At 45.1% G+C, this 24975-nt stretch overlaps 2 protein-coding genes across 8 annotated transcripts in view; one reads left to right on the top strand and one right to left on the bottom strand.

Moving 5' to 3' along the window:
- Positions 1-20783, top strand: part of TM6SF1 (transmembrane 6 superfamily member 1) — a 34344-nt gene extending 13561 nt beyond the window's left edge. For 3 of the 7 annotated variants that reach the window (XM_042987938.1, XM_042987942.1, XM_042987939.1), the window contains 7 exons: positions 686-789; positions 2501-2583; positions 3219-3340; positions 5109-5213; positions 7063-7155; positions 7801-7920; positions 15281-15552. In XM_042987938.1, the coding sequence (XP_042843872.1) occupies positions 686-789; positions 2501-2583; positions 3219-3340; positions 5109-5213; positions 7063-7155; positions 7801-7920; positions 15281-15472 (819 nt within the window). In that variant the 3' untranslated portion in view covers positions 15473-15552. Of the gene's footprint in view, positions 1-685; positions 790-2500; positions 2584-3218; positions 3341-5108; positions 5214-7062; positions 7156-7800; positions 7921-15280; positions 15553-17086; positions 17173-20720 lie in introns of those variants that run through there. The other 4 variants (XM_042987940.1, XM_042987941.1, XM_042987944.1 and 1 more) reach the window with 4 other exon arrangements.
- HDGFL3 (HDGF like 3) overlaps positions 16893-24975 on the bottom strand; it is a 72162-nt gene continuing 64079 nt past the window's right edge. The window contains exon 6 of the mRNA XM_042987945.1: positions 16893-18102. Within this exon, the coding sequence (XP_042843879.1) occupies positions 18097-18102 (6 nt within the window). The 3' untranslated portion in view covers positions 16893-18096. The remainder of the gene's footprint in view (positions 18103-24975) is intronic.

Here is a 24975-nt window from a genome sequence, read left to right as displayed (position 1 = left end):
TCGCTCGTCATGGGATCTCATGGCTGTAAAATGAAAAAATCCTCAGAAGTATGGCTTTTCTTGACAGTATGCTCTGTGCTAGATGTCAACTGTGTGACCTTAGGCCGGTCTCACAACCCCTTGGCGCTCTGTTTCATCTGTAAAATGGAGTCAATCGTTGTCTGTCCCATAGGGCGGTTGGGTGCCCGTCTGTGTGTGTGTCGGGGGGGGGGGGCAGAAGTGCCTTCCTCGTCCTCACTCGTGCAAGCCTGGGGATGAGCACGTAGGTGAATCGGGAAGGTCGGCCGGTGGCTCTGGTGAGCAGGGTCTCCTCTGGCCACCGTCCTCTGGCCAGAGCTAAGCGCCCTGAGTCTCATTTTTGACTTGGCCTCAGTGCGTTAGCGGATTGCCCATGAGGCTGTCGGTCTTGTATCGCCATCCATGGGCATTGGCCCAGCCGGTCAGATGCTGGCTGGGCATTCTTCAGGGCCATCCCGCGGCAGGCTCCAGTTTTGGGGGCTCCAGGGTAAAGCTGTGTTATCATGTGCCTACTAATTTGTAATCGTACAGGATTCTGCATAGTTTCAAGTTAGCAGACAGACACAAGCTGGTTCTGTTTCATTTGACTTGAAACACAGGTCTGGAGTTCTGTGTGGAGATGTCCGAGTCGTATGTAAAGTAGACTCATTTCTTAATCTCTCCGTAGGGTGAACCGTATCTGAACACGGCGTACGGGCACATGATCTGCTACTGGGATGGCTCTGCTCATTATTTGATGTATCTGGTGATGGTGGCAGCCATAGCATGGGAGTAAGTCAGTCCGTCTGCTGTGTGTGCCTTTGCCTTAGCAACCGGTACGCGGGTACGGAAGGAAAACACAGATGTGGGGGCAAATACACAGACAGGCATACACGGACATGAACATACGTTCCTTGGACACAGGTTAGACGTGGCTTTGTTTTCTTGGCATCGCTGCCTTTTGAACGTGGCCCTCTGGATCGTCCCCTGCCATGGTGACAAGCTTGGGCAGACCGCTCAAGTTACTGACTGTGTTCTAAGGACCGTCTCATTTGCTGGAGTGAAAGCCCAGTCCGTTCTGGTTTTAAACTTCCATCTCATTTCGGTTCGAAGCTCTGTCTTTCCTCCACCTCCGGTTCCCGTGTGGCCCTGAGGCGTGGGGGTCTGCACTGAGGTCAGGGCGTATGGCCTCTCGTTTTGTTCTTTCTCGAGTCGCCGTGCAGCTGGCCTCTCCGGGAACGTGTGTGTACGTACACGTGGAGATAAAGGAAGAGGGGCAGGGTCTTACGTGACACTTAGTCTTCTGGGGATCGATGCCCTCCGTTAGGATACGCTAGGTCTGTCACGTGGCGCACACGTGTGGGCTCTCAGGAGACCCTTCCACAGGAACGTGGGCGCTGCAAATCCAAGCGAGCAGAGCTCTCTCTGGCTGAATGCGTGGGACTCCTCTGCCATTGCTGGTACACCCGCAGCTTCTTTCCGTTGGGGTCCCTGTAACCTAGATCGCATACCCTTTGGGGTAGGATCTCTTCAAGCCCAGCTAGGTTCCTGGGCCTCCCCTTGGCTCCAGGTTAGAGAAAATGGTGCATTCTTGCCCCATGCCCCTGCTGCCTCAGCTGCCTCAGTCATGAACTCAGGGACAGCTCCCGCTAAGTTTTGGACTTTTCTGGGCACTGACTTCTCTCATCACGAAAGGTACCCAAGTTCCAGGGACCACGTCACGTATTTCAGAGAATGCCTGGGCTCTGCTCGGAGGCTGCCGGGAGTGGGCGAGTTTCTGTGGCTCAGTTAGCATCCTGCTGGGGAAGAAGATTCTCCTGCTGACAATCCCAGTCATTGTGAATCTGCCGCACTTGGCTCGGGAGGTGGGGCAGGCGGAAAACACAGTATCGGCCACCTGTTTCCCTTCAGATAATCTCCTTTTGATTCCTCATAGACCCTTGTGGAGGTGGGCTGTCAGGGTTATCGGCTGAAAGAGCTTTTTGTCCACACTGCCTGGTAAGGTCAGGGGTGTCTGGTGGCTCCTTTTGAACACGGGGGAGGGGTTACATATTATCTTTGTCTCTAGAGCTCTGGCCAAAATTCTGACACCATGAAAAGTCCACTTACCATCCTATTACTCATACTTACAGTGATTTAAAATATGGGTCCAATTTCCTTTCTTTTTGTGAACTTTCTTTTTTCCTTTCCTGCTGGGAACTTCTTACAAAACCGTCAAAAATGAGGCACTTCCTTTGACAGTGATTGTGCTGTAGATTAACAGACGACCAGTGTTGCAAGCGAAATTCCTATTCAAAAGGACACAAAGAGGGTTCTATGGTATAGATCACAGGTGGAAATGAAGTTTGATCACCAGGGTCCCCGAGGGTTGATTTTTAACTATCGATTCAGTAAGTTTTGGTTCATAGACTTTACTAGTTAGGATACCGCTAATAATATGGATCATCTTTTGCTAATGGGTGTTCTAAGACAAGTGCACTAAGCCAAGATTTTTTCATTACAGGGAAAGCTATAGAACCATTGGCCTCTACTGGGTTGGATCTATTATCATGAGCATTGTTGTTTTTGTGCCAGGAAACATTGTGGGTAAGAAACTTTATCTTAAAATTCACTTTCCTTTTTCCGAAACAATGGGGAGTGTTCTTAAATAGAGGAGGTATCTTGGTTGTAACAGAATCAAGAAATTCCAAGCTTATCACAACGCTGTTTGGCAGAATTCTTCCTTTTCCCCTCCTTAATCTCACTTTTTAAGAAATGGCTTTTGAGCAATTTTTGGAAGTAGACACTGAACAATTAGACAATGGTGTATCAGGGCTTCCTGACATATAGGATCTAGAGGGGGTGAGTATTGTGTTTGCGCTATAGGCAGTGTGCAAATGTTTCCTACAGCTTTGTGTATTATATGTAACTCGATACATTTGATGAATACATTTAAAAATGAAGACTCTCAAAAGCTAATGTAAAAGGTAATTTACATGTGCAAGAAATCAGGGCATTATATTAAATATACTTTAAAAATACAGTGGATAGAATGTGCCTGTTAAAAAGCACCTGATAGTTTTAATTTGACCTGTTTTTTTGTGTGTGTCTCATTTAAGAATTATTACCTGGTCCCCAGCACAATTTTAGACGGCTTGAGGTGGGGCGGTATCCTAAATGTTGCTTGTGTTTACACGTGCTTGTGGCAAACTTTTGACTTTTTCTTTCTTTCTTTTAAATAGGGAAGTATGGAACACGCATTTGCCCTGCTTTCTTCTTAAGCATACCATACACTTGTCTTCCTGTCTGGGCTGGTTTCAGAATCTATAATCAGCCGTCAGAAAATTATAATTATCCCTCAAAGGTGATTTTATTACGTTAACTGTAACCTGTTCCCAAGCGCACAGGGCTCACTCACATCTCCTGGTGATCGCACTGAACCACACCTCCGTGGACGGGAGCATCTGGGGCAGCTGGTTTGACTGTGTCGATTCTGTGCATTGGTCACGCCTTAGTTACAGTGGCAGGGAGGGTGTTTCTGTCTGCTTCAGACATCTGCTTCAGTGGGCCAGGCCGTGCTGTTGGTCCGTACTGGCTGTTCCCATCAGATTCTGCATTAGTGCATGGCGTGTGTGGTTTGTCTGAGGCTGTTTATGGCCTGGCATTTGAGCATCCGGGCCCCTCTTTCAGAGATGCCAGTGCATATACTGTCCCCAGGGGAGGCTGGAGAGATGCTGCTATTCAAGGTAGCACACACAGCCACAGGGTGTGATTTACCAAGAGATCCAGGCACATGGAGACTGGCTCCAGGACGTCTTCTGAGACCCCTCCCTTCCATTCACAGCCAAGGTCGTCGGAGTGAAACAGTACTGGCTGGGGGGGGGGGGGGGGTACTCTGTTAAGGTCTTCATTTCTAAGGTAGTAACGTCTTTCTAAGTTTCTCTTCCTTTTTATAGGTATTAGATCCTCAGGCAAGATTCTTTAAGCAAAATGATATATGAAAATATGAATTACCAGAGATAATCAGACCGTGATTACTCATACTCATTTTACTGTAAGATTTCCGTAGAATTCATTAACATCCATTGTAATTTGCAAACACTTCATTTGTAAACAAGTAGACACCTGCTGAGTAAACTCAGGTTGGGGCACTGCTGGCTTCTGCTCCCTTACATCCTTTTGAGGAACCAGGGGGTAGCCAAAAAGAAAAAGCAAGCAGTAACCATAGCCTTGGGCTCTGCTGCTTTTAAAGTCTCCATGTCAGTGCCTCAATGGAGTGTTCATGTCGTAAGACACATACAACTGTTCATGATCATTTTTTAAATGTTAAAACGCAGTGGTGGCCAGGAAGAAATGGACACGGTCACACAGTGCTGAGAGGAATAAATTCAGAATCGCTCTGCAGAGCAATTTGGCAGTGTTTATCAGCCTTGAAATAGTTAACCCCTTAAATTTCGGGTCTAAGGCCCTACCCTCAGAAAATCATCAGAGAGATGCTAAGACTTATGTACAGAATTGTTCAACATCACATTAACGGTGAAAATGCATAAATATCCACTCGTGAGAGAATGGCTACAGTATGTTGTTTCCACATGATTTTAAAAGCTTTAGGAGAGTTTTTAATACTGTGGCAAAGTGCTTATAATATAGGTAGATGTTGAGTGTCAAAAGAACACTCAAATTTATACGTAAAGTCATAATTTTGTAAAATATAAATGTGGTGTATGTATGTATATCTGTATATATATGTGTATATATACATAAATTTACATATATGTATACGTATATAGGGAAAAATATAGTGACTCTATAGTGTGATGGGTTTATGGTTTACCTTACTTTTAAAATGAGCGTATCTCATATAATGATAATCACAAAACTGCTATCTCAAGAAAACTTTAAGGACTCCTAGAGTTTGAAGGAAACTTCAAGGTGACCTGGCCCAATCTCCTCATTTCACAGATGAGTAATCTGGAAGCTGAGAGGAGGAACATGATTTTCCTAACTTACGTGCCTAGTGGTTTAGGACATGAATCCCTCCCTGTCCAGCATCTCAGCCCTCCTGCTTCAGTAGACCTCAGACTCTTTCTTGGCGCTTTGGGCCTGCTCATGGGTTACAAACTCTATTTTAGGTCGTTCAAGAAGTGCAAGCAAAGGACCTGCTGAGAAGACCATTTGATTTAATGTTGGTCGTGGGTCTCCTCCTGGCAACTGGATTCTGTCTGTTTAGAGGCTTGGTAAGTGTAACAGATCAAAGTAACATTAAAAAAAAAGAGAGAAATACATATTTAACCAGACTTTCTAGAGCCTGGAGGCCTGGCCCTGCTTGCTGCCACTCCCACCTGTGGGGGTCACCCCCAGGCCTTCCTCCCTCCAGGGTGGCCCCTGCCTCATCCCTGGACACCACCTCCTTCGGGTCCCTGGATTAAGCCCCACCCAGGGGTCTCTTCCTTCCCCCGTTTTAGGGTGCCTGAAAAATTAGCCATTAGAGTTTCATTCTTTTGGTTTCTTTGAATGTTTCTGATTCTGATGTAAATGTCTTTGGGAAGGGTGATACCTGAAGAGTCTGGTAAGGCTGTGTTCTCAGGGATTGAGGAAGGTCCCTAGAAGAAGGAGTTAGAATCTTGGCTATTTACCTGCTGTATGGCCTTCGGAAAATGACTTAGGGTCTTTGACCTCAGTTCCTTTCGCTATAAAATAACGGTACCTACCTAATGGTATTGGGTTGAAGATTAAGATAATAGACATCAAAACACGTACAGAGGGCCCTATACGTAGTAAGTGTTCAGGAAACGGTTGGCGTTACTCTTTTTATCAATAGATGATCCTTGGCGATGCCCCAGTTTCGTGATTTGTTTTTAGCAGAAAGAAAGAAAAGTGGCCGGAATGATACGGATAATTATACGCATCGTCAATGGCAGTTACTGTCCTAAGGCTGCTGGCATTGCACAACAGTTGGGGAGCCGAGTGTGAGCTGCTGTAGCTGATTCACTGTCTTGGGGTCCTGTGCTGCTGGCTGGGATCAGCGCGAGAGGCTGTCTTAAGAGCTGTCTCTATCAGGAGAGCAGAAATTTCCTGCAGTAGCGTTGGCTGACGGGAGGAGTGGCCCAGGGAAGAAATGCAAAGAAGCAAGGCTTTACTCAGACCACAGAGCAGTTAAACTTTTGTTTTTTTTCCGCAGTAATCTCCATGCCCAATGTGGGGCGTGAACTCACGACCCCAAGATCAACAGTCGCAAACTCTACCGACTGAGCCAGCCAGGCACCCCCAAAACTGTTCTTTAGTTAGTTTGCTGTCGTTCCCAAAGTTAAAAGAAACACAGGAACAACAAAATGAGCCCCAGCTGTTCTCACACAGGAGAAAAATGTGTGCATGTGGGTGTTTGCACACTCGGTGGGCGGGGCTTAGGCAGACGGGCTTTTAAATTGGGGTCCATTTTTACCAACTCTGCCACTGGTCTGTGTCCATGGATGTGATCTAGGTGGGACGACATTTATGGCTGTGGACGGGAGGGGTGATGCATGAGGGCAGTGACTCAGAGGGGACCCCGTAATGTGCCAGAGACACTTTGTTCTGTGTTTCCTTTCAAAGTGGACACACGATGTGGCTTCACACAGGACTCTGCTTTCAAATCCTTATCCTTTACTGCCCCTAAAGGCCATATACTCTGAGGCACTCGCTGGAGAGGAGGATGCTATTTTTGGAATATTGCAAAGCACAGTAAGATGAATTTGGTGTGAACACGAACGGGCTTTTCTTAAGAGTGGGCTAGTGATTTCCAGGAAGTGAAACTGGTAATCCAGCATGAGCTGTGCTTTGGCTGCTGAAGTCTAGATCCTTAAGCCGAGTCCTCAGAAGGTAGCAAGAACAGAGCATTAGCCATTTCCTGCTCCTCTCCTAACTCTCCTTCACGTCCTTAGAGTAGATCTGTAGACTTTCTTTTCTTTCCCTTTTACTGATGACCTTCTACAACACACAGTTTTTGTTGAACAGCTTGTGGCTGTACTTGGAACGTTTAGCCTTATCAGCAAACCATAAGAATCAGATGTGAGTATGACTTTATAATTAATTCGTTTTTCTTCTCAGATTGCTTTGGATTGCCCGGCTGAGCTCTGCCGATTTTATACACAATTTCAAGAGCCCTATCTAAAGGATCCTGCTGCTTATCCTAAAATCCAGGTCAAGTAGTTATGAAGCCTCAGATTTTTCTTTTTCTTTTTAAAATAAAATTTTTTTTTAAGTTTTTATTTATTTTTGAGACAGGGAGAGACAGAGCATGAGCAGGGGAGGGGCAGAGAGAGAGGGAGACACAGAATCTGAAGCAGGCTCTAGGCTCTGAGCTGTCAGCACAGAGCCTGACGTGGGGCTCAAACTCACGGACTGTGAGATCATGACCTGAGCTGAAGCTGGATGCTTTAACCGACTGAGCCACCCAGGCGCCCCAAGCCTCAGATTTTTCTAATGTTAATTTTCTTTCTTGAAGAATGGGGACATGTGGGGGCACCTGAGTGGCTCATTTGGTTAAATATCCGACTTGGGTTCAGGTCATGATCTCACAGTTCATGGGTTCAAGCCCCGCATCGGGCTCTGTGCTGACAGCTCAGAGCCTGAAGCCTGCTTCGGATTCTGTGTGTCCTCTCTCTGCCCCTCCTCCGCTCTCTCTCTTCCTCTCAAAAATGAACAAACATTAAAAAGAAAAAAAAGAATGGGAGCATGTGGATCCACGTAGGAGATGGGAATTAGAAATGTTCAATCTTTTGTGCTTTTCGTCGTGTGCGGTTAACTGTTACTTTGCTGACGGTGTTCTTTCTCTGTTCAATACAGATGCTGGCATACCTGTTCTATTCTGTCCCTTACTTTGTGATTGCGCTTTACGGCTTAGTGGTTCCTGGATGCTCCTGGATGCCTGACGTGACACTGATACATGCTGGAGGTCTAGCCCAGGTACCCAAAATATGCTCTATTAAGAAAGTTCGCTGGGGATTTGGCTGTCATTGTTGAGTATCTGCAAAACATCTCTGCTTGGTGTTTAAGGAGTAGGAAATAGTTACTAGACACATCCCCTTTCGTTTTACGGTTCTTTGGAAGACGTTTCTGCACATGCATTTTATTTAAATCTCACAGTAAGTAGATATGTGATGGTTGCTGTGCCATCCAGTTATACAGATGAGGAAACTGAGGCCCAGTGAGGTTACATGATTTGCCCAAGGTCACATACCCAGCAGGTGCCACCACAGCCTTCCAGGACCCTTCCCCAGGCTCTGAACAAAAATACTTGAGAGCTGTTATCTTTAAGATGCCTATCCAAAGTTAAGATTTCAGAATTCTGTTACATGACAGTACCCTGAGCCAGGGAAGTGGGTTTGGAGAAAGTTCCATTCTTTCCTCTTGCAACTTAGCCAAGTCCCTGCCCTAGAGTGAATGCTTATTTCATTGAACTGGAATACATTTATCTAGGAAATTGTATTATTATACAAAGCACATTTTTACAAGATAACTAGCAAAACAAACTGATCTTAGGAACAAGGAAGAAAATTATTAAATGATTTTATCTTTTCCCCCCCTCTTACTATAAATAAAAACAATAACAAATGAATTCATCTTTTTAAAATCATTCTCTGCATCTTGCTCTTTTCAAGCCGGCCTAAGAATGAGGTTCATCTGGAAACTGTCAGCATGTATGGTTAATTATGCTCCTGGTTATAGTAACTGGGATGGCAAAAAAACACTTTAGAATTTACAGGGTGGAAAAACAGCTACAGTATTTATGGGTTAATCCTTTGGCCTAAATCCTTCCAGTCTGAGGTCTTTAAAAAAATTTTCTTAAAACCCACGAATCAACTGCGAGATCATGACCTGAGCTGAAGTTGGACACTTAACTGACTGAGGCACCCAGACACCCCTGAGGTAATTCTTAATTACAGAATTAGAATATTAGTATCAAAAAAGCTGATGCAGCATCCAGAGCAAGGGTTCCTGTTCTTTCCTTGGAGGACTGAAGGGGAAGAGAACCAAGATTTACCCTCTTAGCAGACCTCTGAAGAGGTCTTCATTTCCGTATCTTTCATACTAACTATAAGCTGACTTCCAATTTTCTGTCTGTAGCTCCAGCTGTCCCCAGACTCCTATCCCTAATCCCAAACTCCGTGTTTTCACGCGGCTATCTCCGAGTTAGTGTCTAAATAAAACAGGACTCCTGACCCTCCTACACCCTCTCTCTCCCCACCGCGGCCTGCAAACAGATCCTCCCCCCGCTTTCAGCAGCTCCTTCCCATTCCCTCACCCCTACCATCTAGCCCATCACTAGGTCATTAGTCCTGTCTCCAGAGTAACCCTCAAACCCCAGTGAGTTCCAGCCCACTGCCCTGCACTGGTCTGAGCTCTCCTCTAACTTGGGTGAGGCAAAGCAGGCTGTGCTCTACTTACCTACTTGGGTAGGGACAGGCTGTGCGCTCTGCAGGGGTAGCAAATACTCAGTGGCTTAACACACTAAAGTTTTATTTCTTGCTTGTGCAAAGATGATCATGTGGGAGAGTTTCCACAGCCAGGTCTGGCACCACCTCGGCTGCAACGGAAGCAGACAGAGGTGGTCTTCCTGTGTGCCCGTGCCCTGGAACCGTGCAGTGAACCCACAGCACTCCCGTGTGCCCGTGCCCTGGAACAGTGCAGTGAACACACAGCATCCTCCCTGCAGATTTCTTAAAAGCTAAGAGAGCGGAGGCTGAGGACAGCTTGTTACTCGCCTGGGTCACAGTTACTAAACGGCAGGCAGAATAGGGGAATAGGAGCACGGAATCCTGCCTGACCCCAAAGCCCATCTTCTTCTGTACTGTTCTCTCTCTTCTCCTGTAAGCAGCGAGCCATGGTAGTGGCATGGCTCAAGCAGTGAGCACAAGGCAAGACTTCATATGGGCACGGAGGAGCCGGAGAGCCTCGGGGGGGGGGTGGGGTGGGAGGTGGTCACACGTGAGCGGGCTCTGTGGGCTGTCAGGCTGGGGAAGGGTGCAGCAGGCCAGAGGGCAGAGTGAGCCCTGGCCTGGATTTTCTTGGCTGCGTTCTCCTGAGCTCTCCCGGAGAGGGCTCCCGCTCAGCTCACTCTTACCGGCCCCCTCTCTTCGAGGATCATCAGCTTGCTCAGGGTTGGACACGATCGGATTTCCTCTGTGTGTCCTGTGCCTTGCTTGGTCTGCCCCCCGCCGCAGGAACACAGGGTGTCATCATCTAGGAGGCTGACAAGAGGGAGGCCAGGTGTAGGACCCAGTCAAGTCTCGGGAGACAAGTGGAGGAAGAGGCAGGAAAAGTAGGTCAAGGCCCAGTCACGTGGGCAGTCAGCAGTCAAGAGGCTTGGGAAGGTCATACCTTGGGGGCAAGTGGGTGCTTGAACCTGGGGCACTAGGGCTAACCCTGGGTTGTACCTGCTGGGGAGGGCTAAGCTTGCAGACAGGCACCCACGACTCCAGCCAGGTGGTTCTGGGAAGGGCAGTGTGGATGGCAGAGCCCCGGGCCGCAGTCAGCAGCTTCAGCCAGACCCCAGGCCTCGCAGGAGCTCTTGGGCTCATCTGTCACTGCCCACTTGGACAAGGCAGCTGGAAGCTACAGACTAGATCCTGTCAATGTCAGAAGGATGTTTCTCCCGACCCAGTAGAATGCTGTCATCCGAGAACTGTTGTGTCTGACATTTCCATGACTCTTGGCTTGGCTTTAGTATTTACATATTCAGAGAGCTCAGCCTAAGGAAAAGTTACAAATCATAACACAACAGCGCACGCAATGAGAATGCTGAATTTGTTACGTGATTTGTTTCCTACCTAGCCAATACTTGCTCATGAAATGAATTCTCACTTTGGGAGGGTGACACATTCATCACAGAAAACACCCTCCATAACCCCGACTAACATCCCTAGCTTGCTAAAACGGCCATTCCTCATTTAGGGGTTTTGTGCATTCCCAACCCCCTAACTTGATCAAAACCTGCATTTCTTGAAAGGCCTAGTGAACTCCCAGGAGTCAATGTGATTTAATAAGGGAAACAAATCTTTGAAAAATTCCTAGGTCAGTACAAATCAGTGGAAAACATGTTAGTTATTGAGCCCCTGCCTTCAGATCATGGAGGAATCTGCCAAATCTCCTGCCTTCAGAAATTGAAATATCAATCAGAAAGTAAAAGAAAACAAAATCAAATCAAACCACGACACATTTTTTACACCAAAGAGTTCCAGTGGGGACTTATTCAGAACCCAAGTATCTCTTCATATAAAATTCTTACGTAGGATTAAAGTTGCAAATCTAGTTTGAAATAGGCTGCTCAGACCCACTTATGTATTAGTACTTTCTAGCAACTGAACAATTGTTCTCTGCTAAAATATCACTGGAAATTAAAAGAAAACAATTAGAGCCAATATAGTCAAGATGGTTAAGAGCATGAGCTCTGGAGACAGACTGGCTATTGCTCAGCCTGTCACTGATGGGCTCGTGACCTTGGCTACCTCGGTTTCCTCTTCTGTAAAGTTAGGATCATACAGGACCTTTGTCATAGAGCTGCTGAGGATCACGTGAGGTAATAATACATGTAAGAGGCTCAGAACGGTGCCTGGCACGGAATGAGCTGCAGATTTTTGGTGCTCCTCCTCTTATTGGTAGAAGATTCCCAGTGGGAGTCTAGAAATGCCTTGTGCTGCTCAGAAGATTCATTCATTAATCTGTGGCCACGTGTGGATGTTAGTACCTAAACGGTAATGTGCTGACATTATTACCTAAGCATCAAGGATGCTGGGAGGAAGCCCTGGGACAGACTCACGGCAGGCCTGGCAGGGAGCCTGTCACGCACCCAGCAACACCCATGGAAACACAACAGCCCTGCTTCGGTCAGCCAGGCCCTTCCCGCTTGTTGCGCAGACTCCCTGGCCGTGCGGGTGCCACGGACCTCCTCACACGAGGGTCTGGAAGCTTATCTGTGGATAATGTGGTTGTAGAGTTGACTCTGCTGGAGGCGAATTTTGTCCCCGTCCCCCCCCCCCCCCCCCGCCTTTATGGAAACCTTTAGGAAATATCTAAAAGATTTAGGAAGAATGTGGATAGCTGGGATACTAATGCAAGTCCTATTTAATAATTTGCTTCCAGTGTAATTCATCACGATACACCTTTAATTAGTATCGAGGTTAGACTTTGGGTTTAAAGTCTTCACATGATTATCCTTTGGTGGAGACAGTCTTAAAATTGTCAGAAGGTCAGCAAGGGGATCTGAAAACGAAGAGCCCACCTGAGTTCTCAGCCAAGCAGAATCCCAGGTCATGGGCAGGGAATTCACCTGCCACTCTCCTAAGCACTTCACAAAGATCAACTCATTGCACCGGCACAGCAATGTGCCCTTATTACCCTACTTTTACAGATGAGGAAGCCAGAGAGGTTACATACCTAACCCAGGGTCATACTGCTGGCTTGTGGTACAGCTGGGACTGGGCACTCTGTATGGTTCCAGATTCAGAATTCTTAACCACTGGACTGTGCTGCTCAGAAAACCCTAAAAAATAACATAGTTCTGGATTAGCTACTTCTGCTGTATCGGCCAAACAGCCTGGCTGTTGCCCCAATGTTCACATTAGTTTTGGCCTGTGATACTCATGTGGACACATAATACTTTCAGCTCTTCCTTCTGGAACCGAGATTGTGATTTTTTTAGTCATCCTTCCCAGGCTGTCTCTATAAATATAAGAAAAGAGAGCTATTAAAATGTAACCGTTCTTTGCCTTTATTGCCTCATTTTCCATCCCAATCATCCATTTCTTTAAAAAAAAAAAAAAGTCAAAGCAGACCTTTTAAATTCGTTCAAGGTGGAAACAGATTTAGAATGATAAGAAAGATGATGAGAGACTCCACCTCACACCACTGAATTCTGCAGACATTTCTGGGCTCTACAGGTTGTACCTGTCACCCTGGGTGACAGTCGGTTCAGCAGCCCCAGGCCAACTGAGCCACCGACCCAGCACCAGGTGCCCGGCTGGGCTCTGAGCCCTGCCGTCAGGAGGCCTTGTGTGCCGGCGGGAACAGGACCCACGAGACACCGTGCAGGCCCTTAGCAGCCCTGTGCTTAGGCAGGAAACTGTCCTCAGGGGAGGCTGAGGTTTCTCTGAAACTTCAGAAGCCGGGCACTGGACACCGCGTGCGTAGGGAGGAAGCTGTGGCTGGGTGCTCACTCAGCAGGAAGGCGTGGCCACCAGCAACACACCCATTAGAAACTGCACGACGCTGGGCTCTGGGCTCGGGCCCTCGTTAGAGGATTCTGGAGAAAGGAGGCCTACGGAAATAGGTATAAAAATAGAGAAATGCTTTGCGGAAGCTGTTTGTATTTTGACAGTCACAAGACCATTATTGATTAACGTTTATTGAGCTCTAACAATGCGAGAGGCGCCACACAAAACATTAGACACAGTACCTGCCCGGTGGGCTTACAGTCTACTCTAAGGACATGACCATTTTGGAATGCTGCCAATGATTTTTGCTGATTTTGAAAATGAGGTATTAACTGCACTGGTCAGTGCAGGAAGAGAGCCTACGGAATCACTGACTTGGTGCAGGTTCCCCTGTGCAAGTAGGCACGACTGCTCGTATCACTCAGTCTCTCAAAGAACGGTCGGCATTTCCCCGAACGTGGTGACTTTTGTGACGTAGTACATGTGTCTATAGAGACAGCAAACCCACATTTTTGAAAATCAAGGTTCAAACCTGGCCCCTAGTCCAGAAGTTTGGTTATATTAATTCAGAAAATCACTGCTGTTCAGAAGAGGCTCTAGGGAAAAATAGGGTTAACGACAGGGGCCACGCTCCTGCTCCGTGTTCCCAGGACTGTACAAGAGCAGCCCCCCGGGGCAGCCTCTCGAAGGCCCCGGACTCTCCGGGTCTTGTCTTCAGAGCCCAGCAGATGGGACGCTTCCCATCTGCTGGGCTCTGCTCGGCACCTGCTCTGGGGGACGCGTGCTTGAGGGCAGAGCCCTTGCCGAGCCTCGTGGAGCACGAGGCGGAGGGCGTCCACAGGCCATTTCTGTGGTCCTCGCGACACATCACACTGACCGCTTATCTCCAGAGAGTAGCGAGACTGTACCAGAGGTCCCAGGACGTAGCAGCAATCTGTTAAAATACCTGCGATGGACACAAATCCATACAAGTGCCACTTGTGAAAGCTCATCCTTTATTTGTCATGGAAAAGCCGAATTTTGTCTGTTAACCACTTCGCAGAATAAACTGATTTCATACGGAAGGAAATGTAAGATAGCTTGTATGTATTTAAAGCGAATTATTTAGTTTTTCATTCTTGTGATTCTGTGACTTCTTTCCACTTTGATCCTGATGAACTAATAATTCATCACTTCTTATATTTAGACTTCTGGTCCTTTATTCACGTACAGCGTGGATTTCAGTAAGATATGAAAACACACACTGCAGGGTTGTGTTCTGTAAGGACATGAGAATGCTGAGGAAATCCTCACACAGAAGCCTTTTCTAATAGTTTTTCCCTGTGCTTATGAAAAGTATCAAACAAGATACATTCTGAATGTATGTTATGAACAAGTACTTAAGTACAAATGGGAAACTGGTCTCAGGTTATGGTGACAAGCTGTACTAAATAAAGGAGAACTTGATATGAAGAGGTCGCCTGCATGTACACATGCCATTTTATAAAGAGCAACCATAATCCTACCCTCACCCACGTTGGTAACAACCTTACCGACGAAACAACCCTTAGTAGTTTTTAAAGTTGCATAAGCAACAAAAACGTGAAGAAGTAAACAAAAAACATGTCATGAAGGGCTTTGGGCTCTTGTTCCAAGGAATAGGTGAAAAGACTGATTAGTGAAGCTGAGGTCCCCATTGCTTCTCTTTAAACGGCTATATAAAAATATTTTTGCTTTCTAAGCTCTGTACTTCCTTCATTTTTGCCGAACACACTTAGTAAGCCACAACTGAGTGCCTGAGTGTTTAGGATCTCCAGAATGCAAATCAGGGGGAAAAAAACCAAAAAACAAAACGGAGATTTTGTTCAGTTTTTCTTTTAAATTGAGCCACTAGTGTTTGGGAAGGGGCACTGCATGGCATGATAAAGCCAAGCGAAGGAAGGTATACTTTCCTTGAGTCGTTACATTAAGATTGGTCCTGAATTCAGTGAAGTCCTGAAGGTTGTGGATTGTTTGAAAGTACTGGTTTTGAGGGCACAGGAAACATGGTCTGAATGAATCGTCCAGAACACGTTGTGAACACGACTGAACACAGAGCTCATGCTGACCTCCCCCCTTTTCTTTAAATGCAACAGGCTCAGTTTTCTCACATCGGTGCTTCTCTTCATGCTAGAACCGCTTATGTCTACAGAGTCCCTGAAGAAGCGAAAAGCCTCTTTCTAGCATTAAACATAGCATATGGAGTTCTTCCTCAGCTCTTGGCCTATCGTTGTATCTACAAACCAGAGTTCTTTATAAAAACAAAGGCAGATGAAAAAGCTGAATAAAAGTATTATTTCTTCCTCTCTAGATGACTGACTTTTATTCCTGGTACTGATCTTCTGTCCCATTTTACTCCCTTCCCATACAGCGATACTTAAAAATATGTAAATTCGGGCTCCGCACTGTATGTGTGAGCTCTCACATGGTATTGTGTGGGTAAATTTTCTTCTCTTGAAGGATAAGTGAAGTTGAGAAACAGTTTAAAGAAATCTATTCAAAATTATTTGTGAGTAACCTGACCATCTATTTCAATATTCTGTCTGCACATATTAAATATAACTGTAAACATATACAATTTAGCTCCTACAATAGTGAGCACGAAAATGAAACTATTCAGAAGTGAATATGGCCTGTGCATGTTAAGGAATTTAGAACAGCAGATACATACAGGAGAAATACTTTTTGCATATAAGATATATATGCATCATTATCAACCTCAATATAAAAAGCAAATTATCACATTATTTTAAAATGTTATTTGACAAATGTTTTCCCAAGGAAAGTGTATTATTCACTGCTGTTATAAACACTGCTTTTAATAAAAAAATTTTTGTGAGTCTAAATGGCTAAGGAGGGATCGGTGACTTTATCAGTACCCTTAACGAATACCTGTTTTATTGGTGACTGGAAATATTTCTATTGTATTTCTGTGTATATTTTTAATAAATTATTTTTGGCCTTTTATGAAAACAAATCTTAATGAATTGGAACCATTTTGTACTTTTTTTCCAAAAGCAGTTTTGTAGTCTTTAGGACTTTTACTCTAAAAATCTGTCAGTTACATGTTCCAATTCAACATGTCAGCTACACTCTCCTTATGCTTCAGTGTGAGCGATGGACAGGACTTTCGAGGAACCGATTAAATTTCACTAATTTACAATTAAAGTAAAATATTCGAAGTTAAAAAGTACTCTTCGAGGAAACAGAACTGGATTGGCATCCCTAGTGTCTTTTAATGAACTTTTCATATGTGGAATGATGAGTATAGAGAAAAATTACAACTTGCTACACGAGAGAAACAAACCAGAAATACTAGCCGCCTTCTCAGAGCCTTAGAGGGGTAGGTAGACTGGTGCTTTCATACCCTTGGCTGCCATAATCGTAATCCCATCACCACCACCATCGTCAATGGCCCTGGGCTCTTAGAACTTCTCACATTTTCTCTTCATGTTATTTATTTAGCTCTTCACCAAAATAAGAAAACAAAAAGAAAACAGAGTCCAAGTCCACGCATGGATAATGTCAAGTGTGCGCATTTAGGGTCCACTGAGCTGGAAAATAGTATCTGAGACGTGCAAGCCATCATGTAGCCATTCCTCTCCCTCCCCCATGATTACAAAAAACCTAAAACCCCGAGTGTTCAAAAAAAAGAAAAAAAAAAAAGGAAAAAAAAAAAAAAAAAAGAAAACCCTCACCTGCACTTGATTCTCTTGTCAACTTGCTGTTAACAATTTTTGCTTTAATATACGAATTACATTAATACCTCACATTACATATAGAAAGCCAAATTACACTAACTTAGTTGTTTACAACCTCAAATCTTACTCCCAGTACACATTCCAATAAATTTATTCTGTAAAAACAATACATTTTTTTGTTTTTGATTTTTTTTTTTACAGTAAACTTTTCAACTACAAACCTCGAATACGCGAAAGATGGTCCAAGGACAAGCATAACAGGATTGATAAAACCCAAATTGACTAAATGAGCTCTCACAATATAAGCTGGCATAAAAATAAATAAAATTCTCTATTATCACAATAGCAACAATAATGTACACATAATAATGGTTTGTGGATGAGTATCAACTATTCTAATTCTAGCTCCAAAAGAAAACAATGGTTCATTTAAAAGTCAATGCTTTGTCTGGTTTCCCATAGGGCTACTGCTGATTCCAGCTTTAAAATGTAAAGTATCCACCTTGAGTGATTAGCTCAAATTGTATTGGCATTGGGAAAAAATAAATCATTGCCTTTATTTTGGAATAACACAAAAGGACTCACTAACTTCACATATAAAAACTGAGTTTGTGTACATAACAGGATGAGTTTTGAGAAGTATAAGCTGTTGACTAGCTATTTCTAATACGGAATAGATATTTTACAATATGGTTAAACTTTACACATGGCCTCAAAACTGAAGGACAATTTCAATTTTATCTTCAATATGCCAACGTTATGTGTTTAGGAACTGGTTCCTGGGTTCTGTCACAGAGAAGAAATCCCTTAAGCATTATGTGGAGTGGTCATTTTAAGAAAATGCTAATTTATCTTTAACTGAGCCTCTGGTGATAGTGGAGTCAAGGCAGGAGAATGATGAACACAGCCGCCTTGAGAAAAGGATCCTAGACATGTAGAAGTTTGTGCAAAAATCTTGATAATCCTTAGTGGTTAAGGGCAACTTCATGCAACCAAATAACATGAAATTAAATAACCTTAAAAAAGGCTAAAATGTCTTTTTTTTCCCCCAAACACAACAGAGAGGAGTGTGAATAATGTACATACAAACTGGGGTTCTGTCAATGACAACAAGGAGTATGTGTTGGTTCATATCAAATCCAAGATTATTAGACAACCAAATGTATAACCTTCTTGTGGTTTCTCTTAATATGCAGCATTCATTATGGTAGTTAGGTCTGTAAAAAAAAAAAAAGAAAGAAAACAAGCCTTTAGATGACTTAGGATATTAACAATAAAAGCGATCCATACCTATAAAGTATATAGCTGGGATTTTCTGAGATTTTAATCTGTACTGCAGTGGAAATAATACTTAGCAAGAATAGCCCGTGAGGCTTTGCTTCCTACTACCTGTCAGTTCAATAACCTGGAGGAAGCGCTGGGGCATGTTTAGTGTCCCGCTAAAAAAAAACAAAAAAAACAAAAAAAAACCCAAAAGGAAACAATACACGTTGTCTACTGTTTGGCAGGGCCCAGAGTAGTGTGCACTCTATACAACTCAGGACAATGTGTATTGCTGGGGTAAAGTCCATGGAGAAATTGAGATAACCCATCTTTGTGAGGACTGGAGTGTTAGAAAGGTAAGCTGCTTAAAATTTAAAAAGCACTTGGAATGTATGCAAATTATCATGTATTATAACTTAATTACTTGGGACACGCGGCTGGAAGAAATAACGAGTGTTAACAAAATCAAGACGTATGAAGAGAAAGGAAGTCGAGATTTCTTTTAAAATTTAGATGGCACATCTGTGTGACAAAATATTTCCACTTCCTAAAAGAATGATGTTTCAATCTGGGTCCTACTTTAAATTGTGTCAGGTTACATTTCCTCATAGGGAGGCTATTTTTGTTTTCTTCATCATTAACCCAAATACATTAACCCCCTCGTAATGCTCTCAAGGGATGAATGAAAGAGGGAACTCAGGCCCCAATATTTTTTCCTAAAACACCTTGCTTCCATTCTTTTTCCTTCACTGAGTGAACAAACTTGCTTGGGAGCAAGGAGTGCGCTCACTCATGGGTATGTTCTCAAGTATACAGCCGAAATCTATAGTGTTCGTTATATACCACATATCAGTAAAGAGGAAAAGGTACTAAACCTCAAGATGCCAGACATATATTTCTCTTGGCCTGCTCTGCTCCTACCAGAATGAGACAGCCAACTTTAAAAAAATAATAAAAATCTACTTAAAATCTGTGAACTTGCAAAATACAGGGACTAGTGACTCCTAATTATTTATTGACAAAAATACTAGATACATTACACTTACAGCCTTTGGAGGATTTTCCTCCTTTGTGAAGGAGGAAGACACCCATTTTAAGCAATGAAAACTTGTTAACCAAGGACATTTATTTAACAGTGTCTTTTTATTAATGTCAATGTGAAAAGCAATAAAATCTATGTTTACATTGGTAGAGAATTCATAGTAACAACTACTCAATGCACATTGAAAAACATTTTTGGAACAGATGGTCCCACAGCAGCATCAGAATAGAATTCATGCCCGAAACAAAGTAGCAGTGGTACCAGAATATAACCACAACTTTAAGGACCTGGGGAATTTTTTGGTCTTTAAACAAGGTGCTGTCAATAGGTGCTTAAAAGCAAATTATGAATCCATGTTTAAAAATTTCTCATACCATAATCACTCTATTTGCATCTGTGCATCAAAAAAGTATCTTGCTAGCGCGCCTGGGTGGTGGCTCAGTGGGCTTAAGTGTCCAATTCTTGATTCCAGCTCAGTTCATGATCTCAGGGTCCTAGGATCAAGCCCCATGTCTGGCTCTGTGCTGGGCATGGAGCCTGCTTAAGATTCTCTCTCTCCCTCTCCCCATTACCCACCCCTCCCCACTGGTGCACGCTCACTCTCTCGCTCTCTCTCAAAAAAAAAAAAAAAAATCTTGCTAATCATAATGGTATACGTTCTGGGCATGGAGCTCGGGGTGTTGACTAGACAGGAAGTCTCCTCTGAGGAAGCAGCCGGAAGTGGTTCCTTATGTGCTGGCTGCCGTGCTCTGTGCCAAGCCACCCTCAGCAGACAATGGCTGACTACTCCAATCAGATTCTCTCTCGAGGCATCTGAATTCGAGGCACATTAAGAGGCTCAGCCCAAACACAGCAGAAGTCAGGAGACAGTATAAGTCATAGGATCTTTCCCTGGAGCACCATTTTCACTTGAAAAAATGACGGCAGATAAACTATGGTTATTCAGACACTCTGTCAGAAGTAAATGAAATGAGCCTATTACATCAAGGAAGACAAGTGGCAGTATTTGTTGCCGACAATAACATCCAAGCTTTCAAGTGAAACTTAGAATTCTGGAAAACTTACATCCTCCATGATCAAAATTTCCCAGTGAAGGTTTTTCTGACAAGATATACTTGATATTTAACAACGTGATTGTGGGCGCCTGGGTAGCTTAGTCAGTTGAGCCTCTGACTCTTGATTTCGGCTCAGGTCATGATCTCACGGGCTGTGAGTTCGAGCCCTGAGTAGGGCTCTGAGATGACAGTGTGGAGACCGCTTGGGAATCTCTCTCTCCCTCCCTCTCTGCCCCTCCCCAGTTCGTGCGCACGCTCACTCTCTCTCTCAACATTAATAAATATTAAAAAATGTGATTAAAAATACTTCATGATGAAATATTTGGAAGACCCAAATAATGCAGGAAACCAGCATTTTCCAAATGGGTAAAAGTCATTCAAAGTGCCAGACTGTCCAATGGATTTTAAACTAACAGAATACAGAAAAGTTCAGATTCCACACCGCAACTAACCTTTAAGAAACTACCACTTACAGAGCTGGTCTAATACCAAAGAATGTTCGCAATGATCTGGAGAAACTATTAAGACACTCACTCGTATCTCCGCTTTCAACTACGTGTCTGTGTGAGGCCACAGCTCCTTCACATACCTCAACTGAAACAACGTATTGCAAGAGACTGAGTACAGAGACAGATGTAAGAGCCCTTTCTATTAAGCCAAACAAAGAAATTTTTAAAAATGCAAAACAACGTGGGGGGCACACTCGGTAGAGTGTGCAACTGTTGATCTCAGGGCCATGAGTCTGAGCCCCATGGGTTTAGAGATTACTAAAAATTAAATAAAAACTAAAAAAGAAAATGTAAAACGATGTCATTTTTCTCAAAACAAAACTTTCTGAAACATGTTTTTTCATAAAAATGTGTTATTTATGTTAAACAATGAATATTTTTTATAATGAATAAATTTTTTAAATTAACATTTTAAAATTTGTTTTTATTCCTGATTCAATAAATATCCATGGTTGTAACAAAAACTCTTGGGGCCCTCAATTGCTTACAAGAGTATTAAGGGGGTCCTGAGACCAAAAAGTTTGGCGAACTCCTGGCTTTGAAGAAATGAGAGTAACTGGTGAGAGATGAAGCCGGAAAGATACACTGGGGCCAGAGTGCGAAGGCCACTGCGTGCTGCAGTAAGGAGTCTGGACTCGATCTCGAGGGCAAGAGTAGCTGGCCCTCTGCTGGCCCTCTGCTAAAGAAAGCGCGTTCAGAGCCCGAAGAAGAAAAGCATGGACATGGTGGTTATGGTGACCGTGGCAGGTGTCCTCCCGATATTTACTCTATCCTCTGCCCTTCCCTGCTACTCTGTGTGGCCTTGTGATTTGAGGACCTGACTCTAGCTCCAGCAGGGGGGGGGGGAAGGGGGGTAGAGCCTGACTGGTCCAAGACAGTTTCAATCTCTTTGTTATCTGTGGTTAGTTTGGGGATGGGCAACTTTCTGGCACTGCAATGAGTCCTGCTTCCTGGTCCTCATACCCTTGTGTGACCCCCTCCCCTGCTTCTGTCTTGCAAGCTCGCTCTCTCTCTCTCTCTCTCGCTGATGAAGCTACCTGTCACGTAGGAGCTGCCCTATAGAGAGGCAAATGTGTCAGGGAACCTAGAGGGCCTCTGGCCAAAGTTAGTGAGGACCTAAGTCCTGCCAACAACTACTTGAGTGGACTTGGAAGGGGACCAACCCCCAACTGAGCCTCAAAAGGATTTGAGCGGCTGCTAATACCTTAATCGCAGCCTTGCAGAGACCCTGAGACGAGGGACTCAACACACTGCGCCTGCCTGGAGTCCTCATCCAGGGGAAAATGCCAGACGATAAATGCTACGTGAAGCCCTGAGTTTTGAGGTAATTTGTTACGTGGAGAGAAACAATACGGCAGCCCCGAGCCAATCAGTGCACGGGACCCGGGTCGCGAAGATTAGTAGCCTCTCCGTCGTGCCCCACGAATCGACAAGGGACGCTCCACGTGAGCCCTTTTCTGCCCTGTGCTTCCCCTGGCAGCAGTGAGGACGGAGCCCAAAGGGGGGCCCCGGAACTCTGCGGGTTCCTGGTAAGAACCCTTACCAATACGTGTGACCTCGACACCCCCACGCCTCGAGACTATCAAGCCTTTTATCCTTCTGTCCTTAGGCTTATCTCAGTGACCACAGATGGGCTCCTGAGCATGTCACTTCCTAGACTCTCATCCGGTCAGGTTAGTACACGTTAGTCTATGACCTCATCTCTCTCTCTCTCTTTTTAATGTTTTTATTTACTTCTGAGAGACAGACAGAGCGAGAGCACAAGTGAGGGAGGGGCAGAGAAAGCGGGACACAGGATCCGAAGGACACACGCGGCGCTCGAACCCCTGAACCGTGAGATGGTGACCTGAGCCGAAGTCGGACGCTTCACCGACTGAGCCACCCAGGCGCCCCTATGACTTCGTCCCTTACGCTCTCCTGCTTCCACCCAGGTTCCGCAGTCTCTTCCACTAGCCCCTCGGACATCACAGCCACCAGCAGATCTCCATATTCCCCACAAGCGTTTCTCAGGTGTTCTGCCCCCCAACTTGTTCACAAGAAAGGTTCTCCCTGGGGATCGTGCTGCTGCTTCTCCTGTGACCTCTTTTCTCAGCCACAGCTCTTGCACTGCTGGCCCGGCGGCGGAGGCGGTGTTCACCCAACCCTCCTCACCTTGAACGTCCATGCTGTGAACCACCCCCTCTCCTGCCTGCAGTCACCTCCGGACCCCTGGGGTCACTCCCTACAGATTTCGGCTCTGCCTCACCATCATTCGATATTATAATCACTGGGGATGTCTCTCCATGCAGACGGTCTTTCCAAAACTCTGACCACTCAGTTCCTCGGCTCTCCCCTCCAGAGAGCTCGTTCTCCGCCCTACCTCACTCACCCCCACGGCTATTTCTCAGGCAGGCGGTTCTCAACCACTGGGAGTGCAGCACCCCCCCCCCCCGCCCCCGCTGGGCGGTTTTGCCTTCTTTGGTCAAGTGTGGTCAGGAAGCAGTAGCCTTCACTTTATCGCATCCTTCATCGAGCAGGAAGGGTGAGTGCCGCCCAGGAAGATATTTTGAGGGGGATCACGTTCACTTAACTTTTATTACAGTATATTGTTACAACTGTTCTATTTTATTCTGAGTTACCGTTATTAACCTCTCACTATGCCTAACTGATACGTTAAGCTGTATCTTAGGTGCGTGCACATAGGAAAAAACAGCATACGCCGGGTTCGTGTCATCCAGTTTCAGGCATCCATGGGGGGGTCTTGGAAATTGTCTCCTGCGGATAAGGGGGGACACTGTATCTGCAAATATGGTTTGAAGTCACCGTTCTAGGGGGCAAAACTATGGAGGCATTTTACGTTGTCAGAAGAACTTGGGGCTTCTTTGGCCTCTTACAGGCAGGAGTCAAGGGGACTGTGTTGTGAACGGTGCTCACAGGATGAACTGTCTGTGCAAACACCAGCACCAGCTGCCTGTCAGCGGCAACCCCTGGTGTCTCCAGCTCTCTTTGCAGCTGGACTCCACCCTTTCCAAGTGCCTACTCGGTCCCATTTCCTGCCTCTCGAAATTCCAACACTTCTTCCTGTCACCTCTCTCAGATGCTGACCTTGCTTCCTAAGAAAACGGACGCGGTCAGGTGAGGACTCTTCCAAACTCTCACCCCGAGTGCCCGCTTACCTGCCTCCCCCCTGCAGTGGGGGAAGCAGGGCAGCCCCCCCGCACGTGCACTAGGCCCTGTGCCTTGTCTTCTGAGGAGCACTGCTTGCGCAGCTCTTTCCTACGTGATCATTGTGCGATCATTCCTCATTTGGCTCATTCTTACCAGAACGTGTGCTGTAAATTCTCCCATCAAGAAAAAAAACCCTTTTTGCTTTTCTATCTTGGACTGTGACTATTACATATTTGAAAAGAAGTTTAAGATTAGTCTGCTGGCCCCACGAGACATCAGCACTCATTATAAAGCTGCTATCACTATGAAAAGCATGGTACTGACCAAAGGAACTGAACAGAGAACCCAGACATAGAGCCATGCCTATATGACAGAGGACACTGAGACCAGAGAGGAAAGGAGGGACAACTTCGGTTCAAATGGTGACGCTGTGGGAAAAAGGCAACAGGACCCTACCTCGCACTGTGCCCAAATCAATTCCAGATGGACTAAACAGTAGCATGTTAAAAATAAAACTTTATGATTTAAAAAAGGAAATATAGGAGCATACCTTTCTGATCTTGGGAAAGAGACAGGCTTCGTAAACAAGAGAAGAATGCTAACCACGAAAAGAGAAGTTTGAGACATTTGACTACAACAGAGAGTCTGTTCAACTAAAGGTATATAAGAAATCAGACAAGCCACAGATGTGGAGAAGGCACCTACAATGCACATACCAACCCCATTAGTTAGAGTCCAGAATATGTGAAGGAGCGAGTCCTACCGATCAGTAACGCAAAAAATCCCACAGGCAAATGGGCAAAAATGCAAAATCCAGCACCGCACGGCAGAAGAAACATGGGTGGTAGGTAAATCTGAAAAGAAACTCGACCTCACTACTAGTCAAAGAACTGCGTGGAGACTATCATTTATACTCACTGTACGAGCAAAACTTTCAAGTTTGACAGTGACACGTTCATCACAGGGAACTTGTGCATTGAAGGTGGGTGCGAAAACTGGTCCAAACACTTAAGAACGTAACTTGGCATTATCTTGCAGAGTTAAAGACCCGAACTCACGAGCTGCCGTGTCCGG

Source organism: Panthera tigris, chromosome B3 (assembly GCF_018350195.1).
Source record: "Panthera tigris isolate Pti1 chromosome B3, P.tigris_Pti1_mat1.1, whole genome shotgun sequence".
Classification (NCBI taxonomy): Eukaryota; Metazoa; Chordata; class Mammalia; order Carnivora; family Felidae; genus Panthera; species Panthera tigris.
Note: the sequence above shows the minus strand (reverse complement) of the source record. Positions and strands in the feature narration are given on the sequence as shown.